The sequence below is a fragment of the Cervus elaphus genome, chromosome 10 (genome assembly GCF_910594005.1).
Source record: "Cervus elaphus chromosome 10, mCerEla1.1, whole genome shotgun sequence".
Classification (NCBI taxonomy): Eukaryota; Metazoa; Chordata; class Mammalia; order Artiodactyla; family Cervidae; genus Cervus; species Cervus elaphus.
Window position 1 is genome coordinate 40,285,586 of NC_057824.1, and position 14,160 is coordinate 40,299,745.

The 14,160-nt window shown below is 60.6% G+C and overlaps 3 protein-coding genes across 11 annotated transcripts; all 3 read right to left on the reverse strand.

Annotated features, from left to right (window-relative positions):
• Window positions 1-465: 465 nt before the first annotated feature.
• On the reverse strand, window positions 466-3,562 carry PAGR1 (PAXIP1 associated glutamate rich protein 1). Its single transcript, XM_043914722.1, has 3 exons — window positions 3,081-3,562; window positions 2,795-2,877; window positions 466-863 (listed from the first exon to the last, which is right to left on the reverse strand). The coding sequence occupies exons 1-3, from the start codon at window positions 3,560-3,562 to the stop codon at window positions 664-666; spliced, it is 765 nt and encodes a 254-aa protein (XP_043770657.1). The 3' UTR covers window positions 466-663.
• Window positions 3,086-8,069, reverse strand: PRRT2 (proline rich transmembrane protein 2). 5 transcript variants are annotated; one of them, XM_043914718.1, is made up of 4 exons: window positions 7,785-7,998; window positions 6,126-7,102; window positions 5,612-5,744; window positions 3,086-3,582 (listed from the first exon to the last, which is right to left on the reverse strand). In XM_043914718.1, exons 2-4 carry the CDS (start codon window positions 7,032-7,034, stop codon window positions 3,569-3,571), a joined length of 1,056 nt encoding a protein of 351 aa, XP_043770653.1. In that variant the 5' UTR covers window positions 7,035-7,102; window positions 7,785-7,998; the 3' UTR covers window positions 3,086-3,568. The 5 variants fall into 5 exon arrangements, with proteins under 5 accessions (XP_043770653.1, XP_043770654.1, XP_043770655.1 ...); XM_043914719.1 differs by lacking the exon at window positions 3,086-3,582 and adding an exon at window positions 4,219-5,437 and having other exon boundaries at window positions 7,785-7,985; XM_043914720.1 differs by lacking the exons at window positions 3,086-3,582; window positions 5,612-5,744 and having other exon boundaries at window positions 5,955-6,926; window positions 7,014-7,102; window positions 7,785-8,069.
• Window positions 8,070-9,043: 974 nt separating this feature from the next.
• Window positions 9,044-14,115, reverse strand: MAZ (MYC associated zinc finger protein). 5 transcript variants are annotated; one of them, XM_043914714.1, is made up of 7 exons: window positions 14,042-14,115; window positions 13,332-13,418; window positions 12,392-13,248; window positions 11,923-11,986; window positions 11,476-11,647; window positions 10,450-10,673; window positions 10,007-10,155 (listed from the first exon to the last, which is right to left on the reverse strand). In XM_043914714.1, the coding sequence occupies exons 1-6, from the start codon at window positions 14,075-14,077 to the stop codon at window positions 10,471-10,473; spliced, it is 1,419 nt and encodes a 472-aa protein (XP_043770649.1). In that variant the 5' UTR covers window positions 14,078-14,115; the 3' UTR covers window positions 10,007-10,155; window positions 10,450-10,470. The 5 variants fall into 5 exon arrangements, with proteins under 5 accessions (XP_043770650.1, XP_043770648.1, XP_043770649.1 ...); XM_043914715.1 differs by lacking the exon at window positions 10,450-10,673 and having other exon boundaries at window positions 9,044-10,155; window positions 14,042-14,113; XM_043914712.1 differs by lacking the exon at window positions 14,042-14,115 and having other exon boundaries at window positions 13,332-13,697.
• Between the last annotated feature and the right edge of the window lie 45 nt (window positions 14,116-14,160).

Below are 14,160 nucleotides of genomic sequence, written 5' to 3' on the forward strand. Positions count from 1 at the left end.
ACTTCCCAGGTGATTCAGTCATAAACTGCCTACCAAGTCAGGAGATGCGGGTTTGATCCCTGGGTCAGGAAGATCCCCTGGAGAAGGAAATGGCACCCCCTCCAGTATTCTTGCCTGGGAAATCCCATGGACAGAGGAGCCTGTCCATGGGGTTACAGTCCATGGGGCTACAGTCCATGGGGTCACTAAAGAGTCAGACATGACTGAACAACTAACGAACAACAAGGTGGCTTCTACCACAGCTGAAGGCACTGAGCTCATTCAGTGGTGGGGAATTCCCACCTCACAGCCAGCTGGGAGCACTGGGCTGAGACTGGGAAGGGTCCACGGCCGAAGCAGGGGGGCAGGTGCTGAGTTCACTTCTACCCCACATGCCTTTAATTGCCCAATCAGGGTGAGTACAGTCCTGCCTCTCCATAAGGGTTTTGGCTTCAGCTGCAGCCTCTCCTCTAAGAGAAGGTAACTTGTTTTTTTAATTTTTTTATTTTAGATTCAGAAAATTCGGCTCAGGTCTCCTAACAAATGTTCAAGGGAAAACATAAACACACACACACACACACACACACACACACACATCAGTCCTCTTTCTGGCAAGGTGTCGTGGTGGAAGTCTGGGAGCATCTCTCCTCTTGCCCAAGGCCCCAGCAGGCAGACTAAGCAGCCTCAGTATTTCCGCTGCCGGGGGAAGAGACTACCCCCTGAGGACCGGAGTGGGGGGCTGGCGGGGCTGGCGTCCTCTGAGTCCAGGCTGAAGAGGTCCCTGCCGGTACGAAGGATCTGCTCCTCTAGTTTCTTGTGTCGCTTCATGTCTGAAAGGACCTTGTCCAGGCGGGCCTCCCGTTTCTGGCTCCGGGCTGAGCTTCCTGAAGAAGGGAAAGGTGAGAAATGTGGAAGGGAGTCAGGCAGTATGTGCCAGAGCTGCCTGGGTCTTATTAATCAGTTGGGGAGCTTATTAAACAGAGAGATTTCCAGGCCTGTTGTGAAGGCACATTTTTTTTGGATATTGTCACATTTTAATTTTTTGGTTTCATTTTGGCACATTCAACTCACACTCAAAGTTTTAGAATTAGAAGCACATTATCTTTCTACATGCAGGGTAGAAGACTACTTGTAAACCATGTAAATATTTCAATTCATTCAGACATAATTGCCATAGACGTAATGGAGGTTCTGAGGTTTAGGGTCGGGGTCTCAGATGGGGTGGGAAGTGAAGGTTTGAATTATGAGGAGAGGCCAGAAATGTGAAGATCAGGGAGGAGTGTCCCAGGCAGGGGACAGGCAAGCGCAAAAGCCCCAGGGAAGGAACACAGAGGTCTGTTCAATGAGAAATGTAGAGCTAGCAGAGACAGGAAAGACGAGGCCAAAGAAATGACTTACAGGCCATGATAAGGGGTTTGGATCTCTTAGTGTACATGGAAGCCTTGGGTGGCGGGAGAGGGGGGCTTGGATTCTCAATTGACATGCTCGTCCACCCCCTCAGCCCCCATTAATAGAATCATTTGGAGGACTGAAATCAAGAGAAGTGACACAGCTTATATTTTGAAACATAAACCGTCTCTAGTGCTGAAACTGGTGGCAGGAAGACCAGTTAAGAGCTACCACAACTCTCCAGGTGACAGAGATGGTGGTGGCTTGAATGAGGATATCATGTTAAAGGTGGAGAGCTGAACATGGAACTGTGGAAGCAGAGCTAACAAGACTTGCTGCCAGCTTGAATGTTGAGGTGAAAGAAACAGAAATCAGGAATGGCTCCAGGATGTCCCTGATGGTCCAAGGGTTGTGAGTCTGCCTGACAATGCAGGGGACATGAGGTCGATCCCTGATCCAGGAGGATCCCACATGCCCTGGAGCAGCTAAGCCTGTGTGCCACAACTACGGAGCCCTTGCTCTAGAGCCCAGGAGCTGCAACTACTGAAGCCCGCGTGCCCTACAGCCCATGATCCACAACAAAAGAAGCCACTGCAATGAGATGCCCACGTATCAAAGAGCGGTACCTGCTCGCTGCAACTAGAGAAAACCTGTGCACAGCAACAAAGACCACCGTAGCCAAAAAACTTTTTTTAAAATGGCTCCAAGGGGACTTTCTTGGTGGCTTAGATGGTAAAGATTCTGTCTGCAATGTGGGAGACCTGGGTTCGATCCCTGGGTTAAGAAGATCCCCTGGAGGAGAGCATGGCAACCCACTCTAGTATTCTTGCCTGGAGAATCCCCATGGACAGAGGTGCCTGGCAGGTCGCAGTCCATGGGACTGCAAAGAGTCTGAGCGACTAAGCACAGCACAACAGCAAGGGGACTTCCCTGGTGGTCCAGTGGTTAAGATTCTGTGCTTCCACTGCAAGGTCACAGGTTCAATCCCTGGCCAGGGAACTAGGATCCCACATGCTGAGCAGCATGGCCCAAAACAAAACAAGAATGGCTCCGAGGGTAAAGTCTACGAAGGCACACAGGATGGGAAACTGGGTAAGATTAGGACGTGTACACAGCAGTGTAGGTATGTGGATCTAGGTAATAATAATAATGACTTGGACTTCTAGGATGACTGAGAAGTAATGAGAAGCATGATGAAATTATCTGTGATAATCTTTTAAGGGAAGATAAGGGACCACCTAAGCTGGAAGGATGCCACCACTGGATGCATGCTCTCTCTGAAGCTACAAGTTGTGTAGTTACCAAGGCACCAAGTCAAGGCCTCTTTTAAGGAGTCACTTTCTGAGTAAGTGGGAGCAGAGGCTCTTCACCCCCACCCCCCCATCCCCCCTACCCCCGCTGCCCAGTACTCCCCTCTCGTCTGTACCTGGGGTGCGCCTCCGGTCAATCAGGGAGTCCTTTGGTGTCATTGGCTCATCATCAAAGTCAAATTCTGTAGGCATGTGTGGTCTGGGGCAGGGGGACAGGCAGTGAAGGGTGAAGGTGGTTTCCCCCCCACCCCCAAACAACCACACTTGTCCCCAACCTCCTGGCTCTTCCTCCCCCTCCTCCCTCCCTTCATTTCCCATGATCCTGGGTCCCACCGCCCCTCCCTATTTCCTCCCGGCATCAAGGAGGAGCCCCAAGGACAAGGTGTCAGGGTATGCCCTCACTTTTCTTCTTCCTCCTCTTTGGCCTCTGGCTCCTCATCGGATCTCTCCTCTTCACTCTGGGCCTCAGGCGTGGGTGGCCGGCGGGGCAGGATCTCAGCCTGAAGCTCCAGGGTACCGTGGGCAGCCAGCAGTTCATACAGCCGTTGGATTTCAGAGGGGGGTGGCATCCAGGACTGCCCATCTGCGGGCAGCTCCACCTCTTCATCGCTGCAGGGCACGCACCAGTCCTCGGATTCTCCCTTGGCACGCTCCTCCCCCTCAGGGCTGGGGGCTTCTCCCTGCACCTCCTCGGCCCCGGGCCCCTCATGCTCAGCCTCCTCCCGGCCTCCTTCTCCCTCTTCCTCGGCTTGATCGGCCGAAGCAGAGGGGCCTCCGGTATCCTCCACAGCCAGAGCCTGGAGACCGGAGGTCACTTCCCCTTCTTCAGACAGAGGCGGCGCCGTGGTGGCTGCAATGTCTCCATGGCCCCGGACAAGGGACATATGCCACTAGGGAAGGGGCCCTGCGATGACAGGAGATGGCAGGAGTACTAAGCCAGGGATCCCCCACCCCCTCCTCCGCGGTAGGGCTTCCCAAGGCTTCAGGGAACGTCTGTCTAACCAATCAGGCTCCAACAGCAGTCCCGGCCAAGAGACCCGCCGGTTCCCAGAAGGGGGCGCTCAAGTCCCCTCCGAGGACCCCGCCCCCACGGATCGAGCTCTGGTATTCCGACGTTCCCAGGGACCCACAGAAACCACTCTCCAGGCCGGAGAGGGGCGGACCCGCTCGTCTTGCCTACACGCCGCCCCTCTCTACACCTGGATCCAGCACCCTCTCCCCACACCTCGAAGTTTCGCCACCTCGGCTACCGTACGCACCTGGAGCTAAGACCCGCCTCCCGGACTACGCAGGGTCACAGTACGCAGGCGCACCGAGATGGCGCGGGAGGTTCCGCTTTAGTCTAAGCTACTTGGAAGAGGAAAGCGAGGGAAGGCTTGCACATGCGCAGGTAGGCGCTCCGGAATAACAGGCTTCGGCCCACAGTAAAGATGGCCACCGGGGCAGCGCATGCGCAAACGACGCAGTAGGTTCTGCGTGAAAGGAGGCAGTACCTCCGGCCCCCGCGGCGCACGCATGTAAGGACCAACTGAGGCTAGAGGCGAGTCTCATGCAGTCTCCGTTTATTGGTGTCTCAGACCCATGCAGCATCGGCATACAAAAAGGGAGAATCAGTTGATGTATCCTTTTTTTTTTGTTTGTTTTTAGACTTTTAGGTTTTTTTCCCTACACTTTTTTTAGGGAAAAAAAAAAAACCGCCAACTCCGAACCGCGTTGTGGCTCGGTCCCCGCCTCCCCAGCGGACTGTCGCGTGCAACAAACCTCTCTCGTCCTCTTAGAAAAGAATAATACACCTCTCCACCCTTCCCTTGCTCCCTGCAGCTGGGAGCTTTGGTCCTATTTGGGGGGGTTCTTTTTCTTACAAAGTACGTGAATGACCCCAGCTCCGACGAGTTCGCTGACTGGGTTAAAAAACCCAGATGGGACAGGTCAACTCAGGCTGACCAGGGAGGGTCAACAGCCATGCCCCTCCGTTCCCCCAGGTGCGTGTTCGGAACTCGCCACCCCTGCATAAGTCTCCAAATGAGGCCTGGCTGGCCGGCTTTGCGACCCCGAGGCACCCTGGGGGTCGTCCGGACCTGGGTGGTCCCAACAGAGAACAGTCGGAGCCCGGGCGAGAGAGCCCTTTCCTGACACCCCTCCCCTCCCCCAGCCTGATCTAAATGCTGGAGTTTTTGTTGAATAAACGGTGGAGGAGGGTGGAGGAGAGGATGCTGGAGGGAGATGAGGAGGCAGGAAGAGGAAGGGGGCGGAGGGTGTGGGGAGGGAAGTGGCGATGAATTAGGTGGGAAGGAAGAAAGGAATGAGGGGAGGAAGCTGAGACAATGACAGTTGGGAAAGGGAGACCAGGGTCGAGGTGCAGGAAATTCGGGGAGGTTGTAGTGCAGGAAGGTGGGGAGAGATGCAGGGAGGCTGAGAGCACAGAGAGATGGGGAGATGTTCAGGGAGGATTCCAAAAGTGCAGGGAGGTTTCCAGAAGTGCAAGGATAGGGAAGCCGAGAGGCTGGAGGGGGTGCAGGCAGAAGTGCAGGGAGGTTGGAAACAGTGCAGGGAGAAGGGAGGCCTACGGTTGGCAGAGGAGCCTGGCAGGATGCAGGAACAGGAAAGAAGCTGTAAACAAGGCCGCTCAGGCTCCCTTGGTCCCTATGGGTGCGGGCCTGGGCCATGGATTGGGCTCCCCCCAGGGGAGGATGGGCCCAAGGCAGCTCCCAACAGGAAAAAAAGTCTTGGAATGCAGGGCAGAGCCCCTCACTTATACACTGTGGGAGAGGAGAGGGAGGGACAGACAGAGACAGTGGGGCAGGGGGGTTGGGGGAGACAAGGAGAGACAAAGAAGTAGGGAGAACAGACAGGAGAGAGCAGGGGCAGGGGTTAGTAAAGCCGCCCTTGCCAGCCCTTCCATTCCTCCCGGCCTGTCCCAGACCCCCACTCACCGCCTAAGTTGATGACGCAGGAGGCGATAATGATGAGGATCCCCCCTACCAGTGCCACGATGCTTAAGAGCTTGGCCACGCGACCCAGACGCTGGGCCCCATCCACGTCCCCCTGTTGCAGGCTGTTTCGGGACTGGGGTTAGGGTGAGGGGTGGGGGCACCAGCCCAGGTCAGGAAATGCCAGCCAGGCAGAGATCGGGTGTAGGAGTCGTCCAGAGGAGACAGGCCAGCCGATGGACAGTGGTTATGGGAGGAAGGGGGTTGAGAGGCAGCAGGAGAAGGGCACAGGTCAGTAAGACTGTGTGAAATGTCTCAACTTCCCTCCCACCTGACGGGGTAGGGCTCAAAAGGTGAAGTCCCAGGGAGAGGTGAGCAAAGGCCCTGTAATTGGGAAGTGAGATCCATGCAGAGAGGGGAGGGGAGGCGGGGTTACTCCTGGGGCTGTGTCCCAGCAAGGGGCAGGAAACTGGGAACCACTGCAGGCCTGGACCAGGCAGGGTCCCCTGGGGCTCACCATGACGGCATAAGCGAAGGCCACGATGTTGACAGGCCACATGGGGCAGAAGCAGGACAGGATGGCGAGGATGATGTAGTCCCGAGGTTTCTGGGTGCCTTCACCCCCCTCCACCCCAGACCCTGCGAGCTGGGAGCTAGGGTGGCGGCTCAGGCTTCCTCGGGGAGATCCTGAATGCCCACTGTGAGCCCTTCCTAGTCGATCCTCCTCCACCAGCTGCTGCAGCACACGGGGTGGGGCCCCATTGGCTGGGGGGGTCTTTGTGGAGGGTGGTGAGTGAGGCTGGGGGGCTGGACCCTCTTCCCCATCCCCATCACCAGCCTGCAGGGGAACCACTGCCCCATTCTCCTGCTTTTCTCCCATGCTCTCGCTCAGGATCTCAGAGGTGGGCTCCTCCTGGGTAGGGGGCTCTGGCTGAAGGGCTGGTGTGGAGGTGGACTGGGAGGCTGACTGGGGCTCTGGCTGGGGCTCGGACTGGGGTTCTGGCTGGGGGGCAGGCTCTGAGGCTGGCTCAAGCGGGGCTGCGGATTCCAGGTTGGATTCCGGGTCTGCAGTGGCCTCTTTGCTCACTTCGGGTTTGGATGCTAGCTCTTGGCGTGTTTCTTCAGTGCTGGAGTTGGCCTTTGCTTTCCATCCTGGGCTTGAGCTGAGGTCTCTGGCCTGAGCTGCTTCAGGGGCCCCAGTTGGGGTCTCTGTGGTTTCTGGAGCCAGCCCAACCTTGGGCTCTGAGTCCACAGGGGCCCCCATGACGTCTGGGCCTGGCTGCAGGGTCTCTGGCTCATCTGAGACCCCAGCTGGGACCTGGGGAGAGCCAGTTCGGCCTTCAGAATGGCCAGGCCCTTCTCCCTGGGTCTGGGGACCCTCCTCTACCCCCTTAATCTCAGAGACCTCAGAGCTGCTAGCTGCCATCTTGAGACAGGAGAGGGGAGAGGGCCTCTGAGGGAAGGATGGAGCGGCGGCGAAGACAGCAGCAAATCCTGCAAGAGGAGGAGACAGGCTTGGTGTGAAGAGGGAAAAGGTAGCTTTCAGCACTGCAGCCCAAGAGGGCAATGCTCCTTTCTCAGGGCCAGTCTTGGACTGCCTCTGGGGAAAAGAAAGAAAAGTTGGGGTTTCCTTTGCTTTGGGGTGGGACATCTCTGGGGAGGAGTGCTCTGCTCAGGCTTCTGGTTGGAGAGCCCTGTGAAGATGAACCCTTTTGTAAACAGGGTTCCCCACGGTCTCTTCCTGGGTCCACCCAACAAGATCCAGACTCATCCTAGCAGATACCACAGCACCCCAAAATCAACAAGCTGTTCCGACTCAGACGTTCAGATAGGCAGACTGGGCAAAGGCCCCCGAAACTCACATTCCACTCTCTCTGCATCCTCCCTTCCTCCCTGGGCGCCCAGCCGGTGCGGTTTTCGTGCTGCGCTTCTGGGGCGTAGACGCCCGCGCCCCTCCCTCGGGGACCTGGGCATCTCCGCTGAGCCCCTTCCCAGCCCCTCTCCCAGGGATTCCCTCGCCCCCGGGGGACCGGCGCCGTCTCCTCCCATTGGTGTGGCGCGCCCAGCACCACCCGTCAGTCCATCAGGCGCCCGCATTCCGGTACAGCCTTCCCGGCGTCCGCGGTCTGTCCGTCCACTCCTACCCGCAGCTTCAGTCAGTCTATTCCCGTCTCACCTCGACGCCGGCCTCCAGACTGCTCCGGCTGTTGCCGCCGCCGCCGCCGCCGCCACCGCCGCGGTTGCAGCCGCCGCAGCCGGGGAGGGAGCAAGTCAGCGAGCGAGGGAGGGAGGCGGCGGGTCTCCCCTCCCCTCGGCTCATCCCCTCCTCTCAGGTCCCCTCCCCTACGCTTCGCGGCCGCGCACCGCCCCCGCCCCTTGCACGGCTCCCGCCCCTCCCGGCCAGCCGGAGGGAGCCACGCGTGCCAGGCCCCGCGTTACCTGGGCAACCGGCCGGGGGACCACTCGCGCGGCTCCCTAGCCCTTCCCCCGCGCGCCTCCTGGGGGTGTCCCCTTCCCAGGCCCCGGGCCCCTCCCGCTAACGGTCACCGGGGGTCCTGGTAGAGGCAGGGGGTCAGGGGAAGCGGAGAGGGGTCTCCGAGGAGGCTGGACCAGTGAGACAGGCAGGACCAGGTGGAGGCACCCCTACCAGCAGGAAGGGAAGGGAGATGAGGCCAAACTTGGGAGAGGCTGCAGAGGATGATCAGGGTGGAGTTTCCAGAAGGGAGCCTGCAGAACGGCGAGTCCCTCTACCGCCAAGGAAGCAGCAGCAGCAGAAATGGGTAATGGAAGGCTCAAGAAAAGGGTCCCTGGAAGGGTCAGAGCTATGACTGGGAAGGGAATTCCAAGGGGCAGGATGGAGGCTGCAAGAGCAGTCTGGAACAGCAGGAGGGGGCTGGGTAAGAGCAGGGTGGACCACACCAAGAACGAAGAGGACTGGGCAGAAGTGCAGTTTTTATTTTCAACGTCTTTGTTCCCAGTCCTAGGGCTGAGTTGCCTAGTCTTTCCACAGCTACATCATCCATCACCTCTCAGGGCCTTAAGAGTGTGCAGGTATTGGGCTGGGATGTGAGCAGCAGGCAGTGGGTCTGGACAGGGGAAGGGGAAAAGCAACATTTATGTCCAGCGAGCAACTGTTTCGGTTTCTGACCCAGGCCTCTTCAAACCTCCAGGGGCTATTCTGGGCTTGGGTGGATTGAGTATTCCCCAGACTCCGGAGTCCTAGAACTTGCTCCCCACAGCCTAGGAGCCTCGGCCCCACCCTGAATCTGGACTGCCTCGGCTGGTGCTGCCTCTGGGGAAGGAGCCGAGCTGGAGCATCAGAACTGTACATGGCAGAGCAAGGCTGCGACTGGCTGACCGACTGCAGGCTTAAGAATTCCCTTAGGAGTGGGAACAGGGGGCTTGGTGAAAGCAATTCATTCATTGAGTCTGAGACAGGTTTTTATTTAAAATTTATTGTAATGGGGTCCGCGCAAAAGGAGGGGGTGAAGGGTGGGGAACATGCAGGGGACACCGGAACACGATGACATGGCCAGGGCCACAGCTTCTGTCGTGGGGGAGAGGGATGAAAAGAAAAGGCCAGGGCTGGAGCTGGGGTGGAAGAGGGAAGGGGGAGACACTGTGGCTGCATTCCCCCCACCCCCAGGAAGCACCTCTAGTCCCTGGATACCTCCATTTACCCTGGCCCCTAGGATTCCATCTCTTGTCCTGCCTCTGGCCCTAGTGGCTCCTTCTTTTGCTCCCCTTGACTTGTTTTCCCCTGACAGATTCTTAAGCAGGATGATGTTCAGGGCCTGACCCCAAACCACCCCACCTGATGAAGGTACAACCTTTGCCTTCTGCCCCTTCTCAAATCTCACCTTTCCCCATCTCTGGGACAGAATCTTTGATTTCCCTCCTTCCTCTCCTCCCTCCCCCTGGAAAAAAAAAAAAAAAAAGCACCAACTCCCCAGGGAGGGGCAGCAGACAGGGGGGCGGGGGCACTGGGAGGAGGAGAGCAAGGACCATCAGGAGAGAAGGCTCACAAATCCCCGGAAGGGCAGGCCAGGGGGTCACAGAGAGGAGAGGGGGTGAGGGCAGTGGCCACTCCTGGCCTCTGCTCCCCCCCTGCCCACTGTCCAGGGGACTTCAACACAACCAAGGGAACAGGTGTGTGTGGGGTCAGGTCTCACAGGGAGGAGAGAGGAGCAGGAGAAACAAATCGTTAAAACCTAGCGAATTCTCCTAAGAAAACATTTCTTCCTCCTTTCCTTCTGGAGGCTCCTTGGTTGGTGGGGGAAGTAGTGAGGAGTTGGTGGGAAAAGAGAGGGGAAGAGGAGATGGTGCCGAGGGACTTTCCTCCATTCTCCCCTCTCCCCCCCACCAACTTGGAGCTCACCAGGGCTGGGAGGGAAGTGGCTGAGAGCTCACAGGCACCCCCTCGGCCCCCGAGAGGGAGCCCACGGCTGTGGGTGGGGCTGCCACTGCCGCTGCTGCCGCCGCCGCTGCTGCCGCCGCCGCCGCCATTGGACAGACCTCACCTGCCATTGGACAGACCTCACCTGTACCTGCAGGGTGAGAAACACCAGGAGATCACAGCGCGATCTGAATGGCAAGAGCCTTGCCCCTTGCCCCAGACGCCCTCCCCTGGGACACAGCCGTTGCTCACTCCCTGTTTAGTTGAGATTTCGGCCTGCATCCTTACCTCCTTCTCCTGAAAGGCCCTCCCTGGTCCCAGAAGTCTCCCTAACTTGGGGATAGCTGGGCATCCCTGGCCTTCCTAAGATCCCCTATTGGGTCCTGTGAGCCCCCTCGTCCCACGCACCCCATCCCACCCCCCCCAGCCATGCCCCACGCCTTGCCTGGTGGGTGCGGGGTCCCCCTCAGCAGGTGGGCTGTGGCTGGGGGGCATCTCCCGGGACAGGGGGGGCGGCCCCCCCCAGATGGGTCTGCATGTGGCCGGCCAGCTGGGCAGGGGTCTTGCAGTGCACGCTGCACAGCTTGCACAGGATGCGGTCAGCCCGCGGGGCCTGGAGCCCATGGTCCTTCACCGCGTGGATGCGCAGGTATGCTGCCGTGGTGAAGCCTATTGGGGGGGTGGATGGGGATGGGGGGGTGGGGGTCAGCCAGGCGGAGACCCCAGAGACGGGGTTGTTCTCCTAGGCTGGGGACGCCCTCCTCAGATGGCCCTGTCCTCCTCCCACCACATCCTTGGTAGCCTGGGGCCAACTACTCTGCTGGGGCTGGGGGTGGGCACAGCTCCCCGTGTGTGGGAACTGGTTAAATGGTGTTGGCTTCTGGGCCTTGGTGTCCCCAGAGTCCATTCTCTGTGGCTGGGGGATCTCTCCTGGGGTGACAGGACACTGATTCCTAGCCACTTGAAGAGTTGACCCTCAGCAGAGACGGCTGTGTCCCCTCCCTCCAGTGCCCCGTACAGTCTCAGCCCAGTTACTCAGTGGAGTGAATTTGTTTAAAAGCAGCTCCCTCTGCTACTGAGACAGGGCGAGTACTTTGTAAATCTCTGCCAACGTACTCCACTTGCCCCAGGAGCTGAAGACAAGAACTTGTGGCTGCACAGCTGAAACCTTGCCTGGCAACCGGTGGGAACTGGCTCTCTTGACCACTCCCTCCCCAAAGCAGTCGTGCCCCCTCCCATCTCCCCACACACACCCAAGAGTTGACTCTTTCTGGTAGATCATCTCCTCCAGCCATGACATCTTAGAACTTAATGATGTTCAGTAGTCCCAACGTTTCTTCGTGTGCTTTCTAAAGGGATCTAGATGCCACGAGCTCTTGGCTACAGCACCTTTAACCCACATCTGTGGAAGGGCCTCTGGTTTTGTCCCCACCCTCTGTCCCTAGCCCTCCCGGCATCTCTCAGCATGTACCTTTGTTGCAGAGCTCACAGACATGGTGAGGACCCTGGCTGTGCACCTTCATGTGGTCCGAAATATAAGCCGAGCTCAACATCTTGCCACACACGTGACATGGCACCTTCTCCTCGTGTCGTACTGTGTGGGCCCGCAGACGGTCCTTCGTAGCAAAAGCTGCCTCACATTTCTGGGGAGGGGGGAGGGGCGTGGGGGGTGTCAGGAGAGTTAAAGCTTCAGGGAGTGGGGCGAGGGGGACAAGAGGTTAAAGGAATCAGAGCCTTGGGGGTCTTTGATCTGTAGGAAATGGGAGTGAGATGATGAGGCCTTGAAAAAGGGATGAGAAAATGGAGTGAAAAAGCAAAAAGAAGAGAGAGAAAAAGGGGCTCTGAGAGGCTGAACTCAGACAACTACAATGAGGATCAAAATCATGAAAATCAGGACAGGAGGAGGCGGGCTTCCTACCTCACATTTGAAGGGCCGTTCTGTTGAGTGCACTTGTCTGACGTGACTGTTGAGGTGATCCGGCCTGGGGACACGTTGGGGTTGGGGTTAGGGCCCTGGGGTGTGGAGGGGTCCCCGAGTCTGCCTAACTCGGTCCATCAAGCATTTGCAAGGTTCCCTGCGTTTTCTCCCAAGCCCAGGGATTCGAGTCCCGGTTAGGCAGGAAATCCCTCCTCTCGCTGTAGGCGGCCTCGGCCTCCTCCCACTCGAAGCGCTCCTACAACCCAAGGACCCACCTCCTTTTGCTAAGGACCACCCCCTGCTCCCTGGTAACCGGGAGAGGCTTCCCTCCCTCCTCCCTGGGAGTGGCTCCCAGTCCCCATCCTCAGAAACCTCCCTCCCTCCCCACCAGCCAAGGCCAGGCCACCTCCGTCACCGACCTTCCCTCCCTCCCCACCCGCCCAGGGGGCGGCCGAGGCCCCGTGCACACCGGGAGAAGCTCTTGCCACAGTGGGAGCAGTTGTAGGGCTTGTGCACAGCGCCGTCATGTGAGCGCACGTGGTAGCTCATGCGGTCCTTGCGCTTGAAGCGCTGCTGGCACACCGGGCACTGGTAGGGCTTCTCGTCCGAGTGCGACAGCTTGTGTCGGTTCAGGTGGTAGACGTCGCGGAAGGCCTTGCCGCACATCTCGCAGGCGTGGTTCTTCCGGATGCGCTTTCCCGAGGCGGTCGTGGTCACCACACCACCGGCGGCCACTGCGGCCGCTCCGCCACCGGCACCCGCCTCTCCCCCTCCCCCGCCAGCTCCGCTCAGTTGGGGCACGCTCAAGAGGCTTAGGGGCACCATGGTGGGCATCTTCATAGCACCCGAGGGGACCCGGCCGGCTTTGGCTCCGGTGTGGATGGCCTCGTGCCTTCGGAGGTTGTAGCCGTTCTTGAACTCCTTGGCGCACAGGGCGCAGATGTAGGGCCCCTTGCTCTTTGTCTTCTTCTCCAAGGCAGATGCGACCGGGGCCACGGCGACCGTCGAGGTTGGGGCAACGACGGCGGTGGCCGCGGCTGCGGCGATGGTGGCGGCAGAGACAGGGGGCGCGGCCTCGGCGGCGGGCGCCGACACCGGCGGGGGCGGCGGAGGGGGCGCTGGGGGCTGCTTCAGAGCCGCTGTGTCCACAGTGGAGGCGGCGGCCGGGGCCGGGGGCGCAGCAGCAACGGCGGCGGCGGCAGCGGCAGCAGCGGCGGCAGCCGCGGCCGCGGCGGACTCCTGGGCGGCGGCGAGGACCGGGAGCAAGTCCACCTGGAGGGGCTCGGCCGCCGGGGCCTGGGGCGTGGGTGGGGGCGCCGGCGCGGCCTGTGAAGACAAGGCGCCGTGTGGGCCGCGGCCGCGGGTCGGCGCCCTCCCGGCCCGGCCCGCCACGGCCGGCCCCTACTCACCTGGAATGGACTCTGGGCGCAGCCCTGGGAGGCAAAGAAGCGGGACTGGAGCTCAGCCCCGACCTGCAGGGGGTTCTGGGCGTGACCCTGAGGTGGCGGGAAGGAGTTCATGAGGCCGCCCACCCCCCGGGAGTCCAGGCCCAGCACGGGGAAGGGGGGGGCCAGCAGCGTGCAAGGGAACACGGGGAACATGGCCTCGGCCACGGCGGGGCCCCCGGGGCTCAGCGGGGGCCGGGGGCGCGGGCCGCGCGGGGCCCGGGCTCGGGGCGCCGCCCCCGGCCGGCCGGGCTGGGCCGCGCCGAACGCATGGCCCGCGGGCCACCCCGCCGCCCGCGCACCCCGGCCGGCGGGAGGGAGGGAAGGAGGGCGCCTGGCGGGCCGCGGAGCGCGGCGGCGACGGCGGCGGCGACGCCCCCTGGGTGGGGGCGGGAGGCCCCGCGGGGCCGGGGGCCGGGGGCGGGGGCCCGGGCGACGGCGGCGGCGGCGGCGGTTGGAGCCTGGCGGGGCGGGGTGGGGGGAGCGAGGGAGCAGCCTCGGCCCCCGCCGCGCGCGCGCCCAGCCGGCGCCTCGGGGAGGGCGGGGGAGGGCGCGAGGGAGGGAGGGGGACAGCTGCGCGCGCACCGGGCGCGCGGAGGGGGGGTGGGACGGGAGGGAGGGCGGGCGGGAGGGGGTGTGGGAAGGGGGGGTGGGGCGGGGGAGGGGGTTGTTACCTGGAAGATGAAGCTGCTCCAGTTGCCGGGATCCATGGCGGAGGGAGGGAGGGAGGTGGCTCGCGCTCACCCTGGGGCGGGAGGAGGAGGAGGCGGCCGTGGGGGAGGGGGGAACCCGG